The sequence below is a fragment of the Balaenoptera musculus genome, chromosome 15 (assembly GCF_009873245.2).
Source record: "Balaenoptera musculus isolate JJ_BM4_2016_0621 chromosome 15, mBalMus1.pri.v3, whole genome shotgun sequence".
NCBI lineage: Eukaryota > Metazoa > Chordata > Mammalia > Artiodactyla > Balaenopteridae > Balaenoptera > Balaenoptera musculus.
Genome location: NC_045799.1, coordinates 88,253,109 through 88,266,380, shown reverse-complemented (window position 1 = coordinate 88,266,380; position 13,272 = coordinate 88,253,109). Strand labels below are relative to the sequence as shown.

The 13,272-nt window shown below is 59.3% G+C and overlaps 1 protein-coding gene and 1 long non-coding RNA gene across 5 annotated transcripts; one reads left to right on the top strand and one right to left on the bottom strand.

Moving 5' to 3' along the window:
• Positions 1–1,171: 1,171 nt before the first annotated feature.
• On the top strand, positions 1,172–2,986 carry LOC118881471. The gene is made up of 2 exons (XR_005016542.1): positions 1,172–1,418; positions 1,749–2,986. It is a non-coding gene; the product is annotated as an uncharacterized LOC118881471 (long non-coding RNA).
• Positions 2,987–7,192: 4,206 nt separating this feature from the next.
• LOC118880626 lies at positions 7,193–12,912 on the bottom strand. Of its 4 annotated transcripts, XM_036824338.1 has the most exons (4): positions 12,829–12,912; positions 9,112–9,645; positions 7,607–7,691; positions 7,193–7,396 (listed from the first exon to the last, which is right to left on the bottom strand). In XM_036824338.1, the coding sequence occupies exons 1-4, from the start codon at positions 12,866–12,868 to the stop codon at positions 7,387–7,389; spliced, it is 669 nt and encodes a 222-aa protein (XP_036680233.1). In that variant the 5' UTR covers positions 12,869–12,912; the 3' UTR covers positions 7,193–7,386. The 4 variants fall into 4 exon arrangements, 3 of the variants coding, with proteins under 3 accessions (XP_036680233.1, XP_036680232.1, XP_036680234.1); XM_036824337.1 differs by lacking the exon at positions 7,193–7,396 and having other exon boundaries at positions 7,422–7,691; XR_005016352.1 differs by lacking the exons at positions 7,193–7,396; positions 7,607–7,691; positions 12,829–12,912 and adding exons at positions 8,194–8,305; positions 10,144–11,590.
• Between the last annotated feature and the right edge of the window lie 360 nt (positions 12,913–13,272).

The window sequence follows — 13,272 nt, the reverse complement described above, 5'->3', positions numbered from 1 at the left end:
CAGGCAGAGGGGACCCGAGGACACTTCTTTGGGGTGAAAGGACTCGGTTTGATAGTGGGTGTGGGAATGAAAGAGGAAAGGTCACCTTGTATTGCAGGGGGGGCGGGGGCAGGGGCCCTTCCGGCTCTAACCTCTGTACAGAGGCTCGCTGGTTCCTGGGTGTCCCGCCACCTTTGAGCAAACCTCGATGGGTGATTCCCTCTGTGCCCCATCCCGGCCTGGCAGTTCAGGGGCTCTCAGTTCGAGTTTGGGGCGGAGGAGAGGAGATCTGGGAACGCGGAAAGGGGGGCCGCCTTCTCCGGGAGCTCCAGCCAAAGCTAGGCGGGGAGAGGGGCAGGCCTGGGTGCATCCACCACCGGGACTGGAGATCTGCGGGGGGGCGGCGCCGGCATCCTTCTAATCGCTGGCCGCTATTAAAAATAAAACCGCGGCGCGTTGTCATAGCGACCACGACAACAGCGGCTGCGCGAGGGTGGCACAAACTTGTGCAGCCGCGCGACAGCCGCTTTGGGGGGAGACTCGGGGCACGACGCGCGTTGGCGCACCAAGGCCTGCCCTGGGGTGGGACAGGGACCCCCAACCCAGCCCGCCCCACCCTCCCCCCGGATCCTCGGAAGAAACTGGCAGAAATAGATCCCTAGAAGCTGTTTCCTAGACCTTGGACTGTCTTGACCAAGAGGTCACCAACTTGGATGAGAACCCACGCACGCGTGGACTCCGGGCCCTGGCACCTCTCCCCGACACCCCTCCCCGTTTCACACTCTGGCGTCCTCATCTCTGGAGAAGGGGGCTAAGTGGGAAGGCGGTGTCGGATGCTCGGCGGGAGAGGGGGCCTCACTCCGGAGGCCGGGCGCGTGGGGGCTCCAGCACCTGCCCCTGTCGGCGATCCTTGCAGCTCAGGCGTGGTCACATGCTCCTTTCTGTCCGGGAATCGAGTTTCACTTCCAGCCGCTATTAGGCGGTTCACACGGTTCACTGCAAACATTTGATAAAGAGGCTAAATATACATCGGAGTCGGAGCAGGCGTGGGCGGTGGTGCTGAGCGCGTGGGCGCGGCGCTCCAGGCTCCGCGGGGCATCCCTGCCCAGGGCTGGAGGCCGGCTCGGACCCCCGACCAGTTCCCCGCCCCGCGTGCCCCCCCCCCCCCCCCCCCGCCGCCGGCACACACACACACAAATCGGACCCCAGACCCGGACACGTGACCCGGGCAGGCAGCGGGCGCCCCCAGGCCAGCCAGAGGGCCCCTGGCGGAAGAAGGGGGCGCTGCGGGGAGCTCCGCGGGTGGCGGGGGGAGGTGCTGGTGGGCGGTGAAGGCGCACCTGGCTGCCCGGGATGTCCGGTCGCCCCCGGAGCCGGTGCTTCCGGGCTATCTCGGGCGTCCCCGGCGCGCCCCGACGTGCCGCGGACCTATAATTAAGGTGAGTCAGGTGCTCCGAATAGGCGCAGAGGGGGGCTCCCGGCGCAGCTGGGGTGACTGTCTGGCCGTCTGCCCCTCGCTGGGTTCCCTCGGGCACCGCCCATGGCCCCCGCACCCTGGGAGGAGAGGGAAGGGCCTTGGCCGTTCCTCAGAGGTGGTGGTGGGGGGGCTTCATTAAGGACCTGTCAGCCAGCCCAGCACTTGGTGGTGCGCAGCCAGCATTTCACCCTACAGCCCCCCTCACCCCACTCCCGCTCTGCCCCGTGCAGTGCCTGCCTGGGACCTGGCACCAGCCGGCGCTCCATTATTGCTCTCATCATTTTTTTCACAGTGGGAGTCATGACTAATATCTACTGGGCACCTCGGTCCCTGAGTGACCCCTAGGAGTGGAGAGCCGCCCCACCTCCCGTTTGACAGATACCAGGAAGTCAGGCGTTTGCCCACAGCGGCAGAACGCTGTCCCAGGCGGTCGCTCCTGGGCCGTGGCTGCTCTGGACAAGCTCTCCCAGCGCTCCAGAGGGGACCCTCAGGCCGGTTGTCCTGCACCTCTCAGACAGGCATGAAGGATGATGTGGCCACCTGGCAGTGAAGGCGCCAGGACTGGAGCCCACGTCCACCTGATCCCCGGTCCCAAGGTGCTCTAGCTGCCCTCTGCCCCTTGACCTTGGCCTTGTTGGGGTGGTTTGTCCCTGCACTGCCTTGAGTCTGTTCTCTCATCTGAAAAGTGGGGGCCGATAACTTCACCATGCATGGCTGCCCCCCCCGCCATTGAGCCTCCTGCCCAGGAAGGCAGCAGCCTTGCGCACACCTGCAGGGCCTGGTGCCCTGAGGCAAGGGCACAGCCGCCCAGCTGCCTTCATCTGGGTGGTGCAGGTGGGGGCCAGCTGGGCGTCCAGACCCAGGCCTCTGCCTGGTGCCAGAGCAGATTTCAGAACAACTTGTAATGACGAAACAGCACATTTCCCTTTATCTCTGGGAAGGATTTCTTGGTTCAGGGCAATTAACCCAGGAGCAGCCTCAGCTGAGTGGGCACCTCTCCTTGAAGATCGAAAGTGTTAATTAAGTCGTCATCTCGGGCCGCCCCAGGCCCCGGCTCGGGATCAGGCCTTTCCAGTCCAGCCTCCCCAGAAAGGCAGATGAGCCAGCCAGCAGCCCAGGAGGGCATTCTCAATGTTGATTTTAAATCTCCATTAAATATTTTTATTTTCCTTTTTAAATACACAAACAGCAATGAAGTTTTAAATAGCATACGAGCCCGCAATCGTTTTGTGGCTATTTTGTGAATGAAGACCTACGGGGAAGGGGCACTGGGGGGGGCTTCAGGAAGCGAGGCCAGATCTGGACTGTCCAGGACAGGAGCCACTAGCCACGCAAGGCCATTGGGCATTTGAAACATGGCCGATCTGAGCTGTGATGTGCTGTTGTTCGTGTAAAACACACGCAGCCTCCAGGACTTGGTATGAAAGTGAAGAGTGTAAAATTTCTCGTTAATAATTTTTCCATTAATTACCTGTTGAAATGATAAGATTATGACATATTGAGTTCAGTAAACTGTATGATTGCAATTAATTTCACCCGTGTGTTTTTCCTTTGTTTAATGTGTTTACTAGAAAATTTTAAATTCCGCATGTGGCTTTAATGACATTTCTACTGGACAAGGCTGGTCTAGACACCCGGAGCTCATATCTACTCGGTAGAGCTAAGCAGGTGAGTGTGAGTGTAGGGGGCGGGGTGGGGGCATGTCCTGCCCTGGAAACCCTGAAGGACCTGGAGACCAGCAGAGCTGGGAGTCTGCTCTGCCCGCCCCCCGTTGCCTCATCTGCCATATGACCTTGAGCAAACTCTTTAGCATCTCGGAGCCTCAGCTGCCTCCTCTGGGTAACAGCCAACTCATAGGGCCACTTGAGGAAATATTCACTCGTTCACACAACAGATATTCTGTGCCAGGCACTGGGCACGGCACGGGGACGCAGTGCTAACACGATGCCCTCACGGAGCACACAGTCTCTTCAGGGAGCACTAAGCAAGTGACAAGTAAGTGTACACTCTTCCAGGTCAGGAATCTGGGGTTGTCAGGAAGGCCTGTTTGAAAAGGAGCCAGTGCGGGGCTTCCCTGGTGGCGCAGTGGTTAAGAATCCGCCTGCCAATGCAGGGGACACGGGTTCAAGCCCCAGTCCGGGAAGATCCCACATGCCCCGGAGCAGCTAAGCCCACGAGCCACAACTACTAAGCCCATGCACCACAACTACTGAAGCCCACGCACCCTAGAGCTTGCATGCCACAACTACTGAGGCCACACACCGCAACTACTGAAGCCCACGCACCTAGAGACCGTGCTCTGCAACAAGAGAAGCCACTGCAATGAGAAGCCCGCACACCACAATGGGCTTTATTTAATTAAAAATAAATAAATAAAAAGAGCTATTTCATTAAAAAAAAAAAAAAAGAAAAGGAGCCAGTGATGAGAAGATCGGGATGGAGCATTCTAGGCAGAGGTCACAGCATCCTGTGCAAAGGCCCTGAGGCAGGAACCGGCTTGGTTTGTCGAGGACCAACAAGAGGGGGTGGTAGGAGGGCATGAGCTGGGACAGGTGGGCAGTGGGCAGGTCACACAGGCCTTAGGACCAAGTTAGGGAATGTGGATTTGTTCTAGGGGGACACAGGCCACTGGAAGGCTGTGGGCGGGGACACAACATGTAGGGACATAAACAGAAACTCTACTGACCACCGACCACCTGCCAGCCTGCCAGACCAGAGCAGCTAACTGCTCCCCCCACCACCACCAGCTCCCAGGGCCTTCAGGACTCATGGCCAAGTCCCTGCATCTTGGATATGAATTCCAAGGGTTCACAGGGTCTGGGTGATCACCTGGCTTGAACCACAGCTAACCCGCATCTCCTTCCCTGGGGGCCGCCTGCAGGCCCTGTCCCTCTGTCCTGACTGTGGATGGGGTGGGAGGGGCCTACACTCCCCCTTGGCCTTCAGATGTGACAGGGCTCGCCCCCCCACCAGGCAGAGGTCGGAGCCTGGGGCTCACGGAAAGGCAGGGACACGCCTCAGTGGCTTTCCAGGCCTCCTGGAGGAAAGGCGGTGAGATGGTGTCCTCCAGAGAGACGGGCTCACTGGATGGCAAAGGCTTCCCACGTCGGGGAAGCCAGCACCTCCCTGGCGCACAAGGCACAAGTCAGACCAGAGCCGGTAGAATCCACACAGAGGTGACCTCGGCTCACAGGGAGCAAGGAGTCAAAGTGGCCTGTCGAGGCGGGGCTGAGGGGTGAGCACAGAAACTTCTAGAATGAAGAAGAGCAGGGGCTGTGAGTGTGAGAAGGAAGGTTCAATACTATAGAGTTGGAATAATCAGAACAGCGTGGCTCTCAGGACAAAAGGGCGGGAACATGCAGAGCCCAGAAAAGACTGTTCTAGAGGAATTGAAAGGATTATTTATTAAATGCCACTGGGGCAGTTTAGAGAAATTACCTGACTAAACCCTCACTGCCCCTCGCCACTAAATACATTTCAATGGATTGAGAAATTAAGTTGTTAAACAAACGCTTTGGAACAAACTCAGCCACGTGTGTCTTGGTGGAGGTCCACGCCCTCCCCTGCAGCGTTCTCACCAAAACCGTTGCCTTGGGGAGGGGGAGACACACCCAGGTTCAGAGAGGGTCCAGCAGACACCTGCTCCTGACCCTTCAGAAATATCATTGTCATGAAGAGAACACGGGGAGCGAGTTGTTGGGGCCGACGGGGGTTGAAAAGGCAGGACGGTCAGCTCGGCGCCCGGTCCTGGACTGGCTCCTCCGTCCAGACCAGCAAGCAGCTCTCAGGACATAACTGGGTCCACCGGAGAAATATTACGTTATTGTATCCAAGTCAAACTACTAGGTGTGGTGATGGTGTCACAGTAATGCAGGAGGACTTCCTTGTCCTTGGGAGACCCGTGGTACCTGGGGCGAAGAGTCAGGATGTCGAAGCTTGTTTTCACATGGTTCAAGGAATGGGGAGTGGAAGTGACAGATGAAAGATAGATGGATGGATAGATGGATAGATGGATGGATGGATGGATAGATGGATAGATAGATAGATGCATATGTATATACATACATACATGGAAGATACATAGATACCTAGTGGGGGAGACGGGTGGTAGATGACAGATAGATGACAGGTGGATGGATGGCAGAGCCCAGGTAGGGAGAGCAAGTGGGTGCTTAAGGCAGGTGAAGGGTACCCAGCCACTCGTACTATTGTTACCACTTTTCTGTAAGATTGAAATTTTTCAAAATGAAAGTTATGAAAAAATGCTAATTCGTATTTTCTAGTTTTCCCATAGTTGATGAGACTTCTAGAAGGCAGAGAGCTTTCAGAGCTCTAGAAGACATAGAACAAATCACATTTGCTATGTGTCACATTTTTAAAGTTCAAAAAGGACTATCGGATTTGACAGTATAGAAGTTGAAAACGGGTAAAAAATTTAAAAACCTGAACAAAGGGAATCCTTCAGTTGTGTGTTATAATCATGTTTTCACTGTCCCTGTGTATTTTCATCTGCACAGAGTAAGTGTATCAGCCAAATCTTTAAAACACATCATCGACCAGGGTCTCTTTGCTCATGTTCTCTCGTCAGAAGACCAGGGAAGATGCACAAAAGCGACACATGGGGACAAACTCACGGAGACACTCTACTGCCGGCCAACAATGAAAACGCAGCCCAGGGTCCGCTGTTTCCCATGGGGGGGGGGAGGACACCAAGCAGGAGGGGAGGGGCCATGGGAGCTGCTTTCCCAGCGGCTGCTGGCCGCGGTCAGAGCTGGCGGCCACTTGGATCAGGAGCCGTGAAAGTGGCCATGGTCCCTGACCCCATAATCCCATGTCTGGGCACCTAGCCTAAGAAAATGACCCAGATACAGAACGGCCACAGACTAAAGGGTTCAGGGCAGAGCTACTTGAAAAAGCAAAAGTTGGAAACAACCTAAAACCCCAGGTGTGAACAGACTGTGTGTTCTTAACCCTTCCCCTCTGGTTAGAAACGGCATCCTTCCTTCAGGTGGCTGTGAGGACGGTTTCCTGCCACGTGGAAGCTCTGGTGATGTGTCCTGTGCTCTCACCCATGTTTTCTCCTGTTAGGTTTTGGGCGCCCTGATTTTCTTTCTTTCTTTTAACATCTTTATTGGAGTATAATTGCTTTACAATGGTGTGTTAGTTTTTGCTTTATAACAAAGTGAATCAGCTATATATATACATATACATATATCCCCGTATCTCCTCCCTCTTGCGTCTCCCTCCCTCCCACCCTCCCTATCCCACCCCTCTAGGTGGTCACAAAGCACCGAGCTGATCTCCCTGTGCTGTGCGGCTGCTTCCCGCTAGCTATCTATTTTACATTTGGTAGTGTAGGTATGTCCATGCCACTCTCTCACTTCGTCCCAGCTTACCCTTCCCCCTTCCCGTGTCCTCAAGTCCATTCTCTACATCTGCGTCTTTATTCCTGTCCTGCCCCTAGGTCCTTCAGAACCTTTTTTTGTTTTTTTAGATTCCATATATATGTGTTAGCATACCGTATTTGTTTTTCTCTTTCTGACTTACTTCACTCTGTATGACAGTCTCTTGGTCCATCCACCTCACTAAAAATAACTCAATTTCGTTTCTTTTTATGGGTGAGTAATATTCCATTGTGTGTATGTGCCGCATCTTCTTTATCCATTCATCTGTCGATGGACACTTTGGTTGCTTCCATGTCCTGGCTATTGTAAATAGAGCTGCAATGAACATTGTGGTACATGACTCCTTTTGAATTATGGTTTTCTCAGGGTATATGCCCAGTAGTGGGATTCCTGGCGCCCTGATTTTCTAAGCGTTAGCAGAGATGCAGCATGGTCCATGAGGTTGGCGGGGGGCAGGGCTGCTTGTCTGGCATCTTTTCATCCAACGTCCAGGCCTGCGATGATTAATATTCTTGTCTAAGAAACTCAGTCGCTTCTATTTGAAAAGAGACGTGTGGGAATCAGAAGCCATGGCTCTGGGCTGGGGGCTGGCAGGTCCCCACCCTACCTGGGCCTCGAGTTCCCTCTGAACTGACAGCATTGCCAGGTGGCCCTCCTCCTCCAGGAAGCCCTCCCCTCATCCAAACTGCCAGCCCTGGACAGCCATCCAAGGGCCAGCTGAGCCTGGCTTCAGCCTCTTGCTGACCCTGTGACGGGGCAAATCATATCCCAGCTCCAAGCCTCAGTTTCCCCATCGGGGAAAACAGGACGATGATACTTCGGTTCCAGGGCTGTTGTGGAAAGAAAATGCAGAAGTGACGTAAAGACCCCGAGAGCATCGTGGCCACTTCTCCTGCGGCCGTGCGGTCAGCCTGGCCGCGTTCCCACCGGCCTGGCGTGGGAGGGAAGGGCTGCCTTGCGGCAGCGCCCTTGGCCTGGTGGGCTGGCCTGTGGGGGAGGGACGGGGCTGGGCGGGGCTGGTCTGGGCCGGGGTGGCTCAACGAGTCCTCCTGGGGGCAGGTGTCCTCTGGCTGGGGCAGCCGAGATGTCCCTACCCCTGCCCTCCGGGGCCAAGTGAGGTCTTCCTCAAGCAAAGGACTTCCTTGTAAAAGAGGCTTCCACACGCAGGCCTGGCCCACTGGGCACGCCCCAGGGGAAGCAACTGGGGGCGTGGAAGGCGGCTTCCCTGAGGCCAGGAGGCCTGGGGAGGAGAGGGGAGGCCAAGACGTGGCGGGGAGGGGAGGAGGGGACGGGGAGAGAGGGGACAGGGAGGGCAGCAGGAGAGAAGGAAGGAGAGGGGGAGGGGGAAATAGGGTGGCAAGGAAGGAGGCAGCAAGAACGGAGGAGGCCTCCCCCCAAGTCTTGTGCACGATCTGTGGCTGCGAGAAGGCGCTCCTCCGTCAGCCTGAACAGGACCGAGATGGCCGGTCAATGTCACGACTGTGACCCCTCCACTCAGGGGACACGTGCGTGGTGTGTGGGACGTGAAGATACCACCCCTCTCAGCTGCCGCACGGGGACCCAGCCGCACACAGCTTCCCCTGCACACGTAGGGCTCCGGATCGCAGACAAGACCCGTCAACGGCCTCGTGCACAGACTCTGGCCTGGCGACTCAGAAGGGAGGGGGTGGGCGGGGAGACCTCCTTTGTCCTTGTCAGGGAAGTCCTGGGTCAGGGGCCCAACAGGAGGCCCCCCCCCCCACTCCCTGTCATTTCCCGGAATGTGACAGTTTCCAGACAAGAAGAGAAGTCACAGCCCAGCCCCGCCCCCCCCTTCCAATTCTTTAGATCAGAACTCTTATGACAAGGACCCAACGCAAAATGCCCAAGGAAACAGAAGGTGACTGCTGGGCCAGGAGTGAGCAGTTTCAGGTGTGGCTGGATCAAGAGGCTCCTCTCCCACTTGCTCCGCAGTGGAAGGCGGCACCCACCGATACCCTCCCAGCCCCACACTTCTCAGGGCTGCATCTCACTGGCCCCGTCTGGGACGCTGACTGTAGCCAGGGGTGTGGACACATGCTCCCACTGGCCAGGCTGGACCAAGTACCCAGGACTCCTTGGGTCGCCCTTAGCCCCCAGGTAGATGAGACCACACACCACCTGCCTGCACCCAGCCTCCCTGAGAGGCGCTGCCCTGCCCTGGCTGGGCGACCTCTGAACCCGGCCCCCTGGCGCACCCTGGGAGGGGGCGTTGGAATTTGGGGCTCACACCTCTGCTCAGAGTGATACTGACTACCTCCTTCTCCCTTTGGACATGCGGCTGCCCTTTTGAGGGGAGGTGGCTGGGGCCCGGCCTGAGACGGCTGGAGGGGGCCTCTTCGTCTGCAGCTGTTTTTCTCAACAGGAGAGAGCAAAGTACGCCAGATAGTCGCATCCTTGTCCTGCTGTGACCTGCGGGCACCCCTGGGCTGTGGAGGAGGCCCCGCAGCCTCTGGACACCTCCACGCGCCCCCCGCCGTGGGGCCTCGGGGGCAGTCACATCGTAGGCAGGACAGAGCCCAGGCCCAGGGCCCGGGGAGCCAGTCCTAGGTTCGAGGACAGCTCCACCCCTGTCGGCTGTGCAACGTTTGGCAAGTGCTTCCCCTCTCTGAGCTCTGTTGGCCTCAAAGACAGAGTGGGTAATACAGCAGAAGTAGATTCGAGATGTTAAAGGTGATGCCCGAGACGTGTTCAGCACGGAGCTGGGCGTGTGGCCGGACGCAGCCGGTGTCCCACCGCCGGTGATGGAGAGGGCTGCACAGGGTGCTGTTTGCATAGACGCCATGCTTGGTATACAGCAGGCGCTCAGTGAGCAGCACAGAGCACCCCCCACCCCCGTGCCCCGACAGCCCTGCAACAGAAGCCCTGGGCGGGGCAGCCGCGGGCAGCAGGGCCACACCTGTTGGGTTTGGGGACAGCGGCAGCCCCACAGGGTCCCTTTGCACCCGGGACACCAGCTCCCACTTACCCTGGATGGGAGCCCCCTTCCCCAGGCCGGTCCTGGGGGCAGTGTCCTCCCTAGAGGCCCAGTCTCGACCTCTGCACACTGGCGGGTCCAGGGCCTTTCCTGTCCCGCCCCACCCTGGGCAGCCCCCCAAGCCTGATGCGCTGACACGCTGCCTCCACGCTGACCCTTCCACAGCAGGATCTCCAGCCCAGAGCCCCCTCCTGAACCCCAGGGCCCTTCAGTCCAGCACCTCCTCCCCTTGGGAGCCCCACAGACGAGTCAATCTTGACCCAACCAAGACAAACCCCCAGACCCACCTCTGGGTTCCCGGGGGTACCATCCCCCCCGCTGCTGGGACCAGGAGTCTCAGAGCCGACCGGGAGCTCTCTCTCTCACGGATCGTCTGAGCTGGTAGGAAACCTTGTCAACTCAGCCCTCAAAACGTCTCTGAAACCTGACCAGGCCCCAGTCCATGCCACTGAGCTGGCCCCAGCCCCACCCCTGCCCTTTATCCTGTGCACCCCCCCACCTCCTCCAGCGCCCCCAGTCTGCACAGCTAATTAGTGATCCTTTCAGACGTGAATCCGCCCAGGTCATTTCTGCTCCAAAGTTACCCTAATAAGCTCCGGGACGGAGAAGCCCACCAGGAGATGCTTAAGCAGTGCCCACCCTCATGCAGAACTCAGTGCTGGGTCAGGCTCCGGGTTGAGTCCAGCCCTTGGCGATGGGGACACGGCTCTGCCACAGATAACAGGTTATAAGTAAGTCTGTCCTCCCCACCAGGTTCCCTCTGGCAAAGCTGATGTGGGCAGAGGCAGATGCATGCCATGGAGAGAGGCAGCCTTTGGAGCCCAGAAACGCTTTCCATCCGCAGACCTCGGGGTCTGGCCCGGCCCAGCCCCACTCTGTCTCCTGAGAGATCCCGGGACTCAGGACCACCCGCTTTCCAAAGGCGGCCTGGCCTCCTGACCCGCACAGCTCTTCCACACACATGCGGGGAGCTGCATGGCCTTCGGACACGAGACCAGGCCGCTGGGCCCGACGTGGCCAGGGAGAGGCCTCCAGACGTCACCGAGTGTCTGACAAGGACCCCGGAACTCCAGCGCGGCTGCAGGGTCCTGTGTGAGGGCAGCTCAGCACCCAGGGACCCAGCCCGAATCCAGGCCCCGATTCTTCTGAGCGTGTTCGGTGTGTAAGTCATGTCACCCCCGGGCCTCAGTTTCCCGGGAGGATAACATCTGCTGTAGCTCCCTATTCCCACGGAGCAAGTGACCCCAAGACTGAGAGAGTGAAAGCACGGCCCCAGGAGAGGAGCTGGCCCTCCTGTAGGTCTGGGTCTCAGAGCAGCTCGGCTGGTGGCTCTGTCTGTCAGCCTGACGGGAAGTGGGGGCTCCTCCGTGGCTGTGGGCTGGAGGCCTCAGTTCTGCTTCCTCCAGAGAGAGTGGCCAGGGCCGGTGGAGCCGCGGCGTCCCGACGGCCTATCCTGGGAAGTCCCTGCCGTCGTTTCCACAACATCCACTGGTGACTCCGACCAGCCCTACTCCACCCGGAATTGGGGATCACCAGGGCCCTCCTTGACTCAGAGGTGCCCACTGGCACCGGCACGTGGGGGGACCCCAGCACCGGGCACCCCCTTGGCCTCTCAGGAGCAGTTCAGGGGCCTACAAACCACACGGCCTGAGAAGTGGGCACCCTGCGTCTTCCAGACCCAAGGGAAGCAGTGAGCAGGGGCCTGGCCGAGGCAGCCAGGATCACTCTTCTGAAGGCTCCCCCCAAGACCCCCGCCCTCTCAGCTCTGAGCCCCTGGTCACCCGTCGCCGCCTCTGGGTTTGAGGCGGGAGCAGCCCACACACCTGTCCTGCCTGCCGCCCGGCCCGTGGGGAGAGAGCTAACCCACCTGCAGGAGGAGACGGGGTGTCAGCACCGACACCAAAGGGTGTGGCAGACATGAGCTGGGTCACGGGAGGCACTAAAATAACCAGTGCTCGTCAAGCTCCGGACGGCAACGCCCAGCCCCGCGGAAACCACGGAGGCCAGTGGGCGAGAGTGGACACCCCAGGCAGGCCCTCCCTTAGGCACTCAGCCGGTGTGAGGACCAGCCTGGACACGGCCTCGAGTTCCCGGCCAGCCCAGGTCTGTCGGGAGGAGAAGAAGCCAGGCTCCCCAGTGGCTCCTCTTGATCCTGGGAGCCAAGGATGAATCCAAGAAGGCTTCAAGGAGGAGGTGGCATTCGAGCAGAGCCTTGAAGGATGGCAGCCAGTAGCAGGGCTCCCCAGGCCAGGAATTTTCCTTCCAGCCTGGCCCCACCCATCTTATCTCCCTCTCAGGGGAGCTGGATCGCAGGGACCTTCCTGTGAAGGGCAGCTCCGCCAGCCCCCCTCCCTGCCCTGCACTGCAGAGCTGTGTGTCACCCGTCTGGAATGTACTTTCAATTCCTCTGCCTCCCCCTCCCCCTCTGCTGCCTCCCCCTCTCCTCTGGCTTCCTCTCCTCACCCTGCCTCCCCCCTCCGCTCCCCATCCCCCCTCACTGCCTTCTCCGGTCCCCCCTTTCCCTCCCCCCAACACCATCGCCCCCCATCACCTCCTGACCCAGCCGTGCCAGAGCAGCCACCTGGCTCCAGAGACTGGGTCTGGGAATCCGCAGACTCCCTGCCACCCAGGAGTCGGGGGCGAGGAGGGAAGGGGCACCTTCTCAGCCAGGGGAGGGGTTTCCCCAAGGACCTCCCTCCAGGCCTGAAGGGAAGCGGCACCTCTCAGCATCCCCTTTTAGCCAGGGCCCAGCACAGGGCCCACTCGCTCAGGTCCGACAGTGACGGGGTCAGCATCAACCAGGCAGAGGACCCCACCTCCCCTGCACCTCCCGTCCTCTCTCTTCGCAGGTGTTCCGGCTTCAGGAAGCAACTGAGCAAGGGCTTTCCTGGTGGCCTCCCTGGAGGAGGGGCGACTCTGCCTGTGGTGGGGATTCCCTGGGGCCGCATTCTGTGGTCCTCCTCACCCCTCACCTGGGCGGCCCCTCCGGCCTCCAGCTCCGGCCGCTTCCATGGTCTCCCTCCGCTGGCTGTGGCCCCAACAGGGGGCCGGACGGGGTGTGGCCCACAGGTGCCAGGAGCAGGACAGAGTCCACGTGCACCAGCCTCCTTCCTCCGGTGCAGCCCTGCCCTTCCGCCGGCTTCCCCAGGAACCCCTCCTTCCCCACGCCCCTCCCCTGCTGCTCCCAGAGTGGCTTCTGTGTCTTTGGTTCTGAGGAGCCGTCCCGGGGTGGCCAGAGCCTAGCCAGAGAACGTCGTGCCCGTCAGAACTCTGGGCAGGGCCCCCGGAGGGCAGGGTCCATCTGCCCATCAGCCGCTGGGACCCCGGCCCGACAGCCAGCGTTTGTGGAGTTGTGGGAATGACCTGTGTGTATTTTCAGTGGAACGTGCCAGGCCCCCCTCGGCCCCACGCGCTCC

Bases quoted from the DNA above. Each gene is read 5' to 3' on its own strand.
- LOC118880626 (XM_036824337.1), bottom strand. From the start codon at position 12,868: ATGGAAGCGGCCGGAGCTGGAGGCCGGAGGGGCCGCCCAG. The intron at 9,646-12,828 runs GTGAGGGGTGAG...CTATGCAAACAG, and splicing joins AGGCCGGAGGGGCCGCCCAG to CACCCTGTGCAGCCCTCTCC. The intron at 7,692-9,111 runs GTGTGAGCCCCA...TTTCCACAACAG, and splicing joins CAGTATCACTCTGAGCAGAG to CCCTGGAACCGAAGTATCAT.